At 39.6% G+C, this 601-nt stretch overlaps 1 protein-coding gene across 1 annotated transcript in view; it reads left to right on the top strand.

Annotated features, from left to right (window-relative positions):
• The window catches only part of LOC119587715 (troponin C-like), a gene marked incomplete at its 5' end in the record, with an annotated part of 3,638 nt that extends 3,195 nt beyond the window's left edge, over positions 1-443 (top strand). Inside the window, 1 exon segment of the mRNA XM_037936398.1 lies at positions 93-443. Within this exon segment, the coding sequence (XP_037792326.1) occupies positions 93-118 (26 nt within the window).
• Between the last annotated feature and the right edge of the window lie 158 nt (positions 444-601).

The raw sequence follows: 601 nt of genomic DNA, 5'->3' as shown, positions 1-601 counted from the left end.
GTACTATAATTATATCATGGTCGACAAACCTCTTTTCTCCCCATTTCTAAGCTTAATTAATATCTTTTTCTCTCCTTTTCTTCTTCGTCCAGAGTTCATGGAGATGATGAACGGTTAAGTCCTTCATCGGTTCCCCCTGAGTCGCCACTCGCTCGTCATTCAGGAGTCTGTCTGGGAATGGTTGTTAGTCACGCCCAGCAGACGAAACCGTTTCACTTCATTCTCTGGTTCACTCTCGGTTCTCCACTCTCTTTCTGCGTTCTCTCTGGATTTCACTCTCTTTCTGCGTTCTCTCTGGATTTCACTCTTTCTGAATTCACTCTGTATTCCATTATCTTCCTGAATTCACTCTGTATTTCACACTCTTTCTGAATTCACTCTGTATGTCACTCTTTCTGAATTCACTCTGTATTTCACTCTTCTGAATTCACTCTGTATTTCAGTCTCTCAATTCACTCTGTATTCCATTGTCTTCCTGGGCCGTCTCTTTCCATTTCTTGTGATTTCTCTCTTGTTTTGGTCTTTCTGTTAATTTGGTTTTTTTAATTCCTCTTTTTCAACTTTTCTGAATTCCTCTGTATTTTTCCTCATTTTGTAAATC

The sequence above is a fragment of the Penaeus monodon genome, chromosome 23 (assembly GCF_015228065.2).
Source record: "Penaeus monodon isolate SGIC_2016 chromosome 23, NSTDA_Pmon_1, whole genome shotgun sequence".
In the NCBI taxonomy this organism is placed as follows: Eukaryota; Metazoa; Arthropoda; class Malacostraca; order Decapoda; family Penaeidae; genus Penaeus; species Penaeus monodon.
This window is presented reverse-complemented; position numbering and strand designations above follow the sequence as displayed.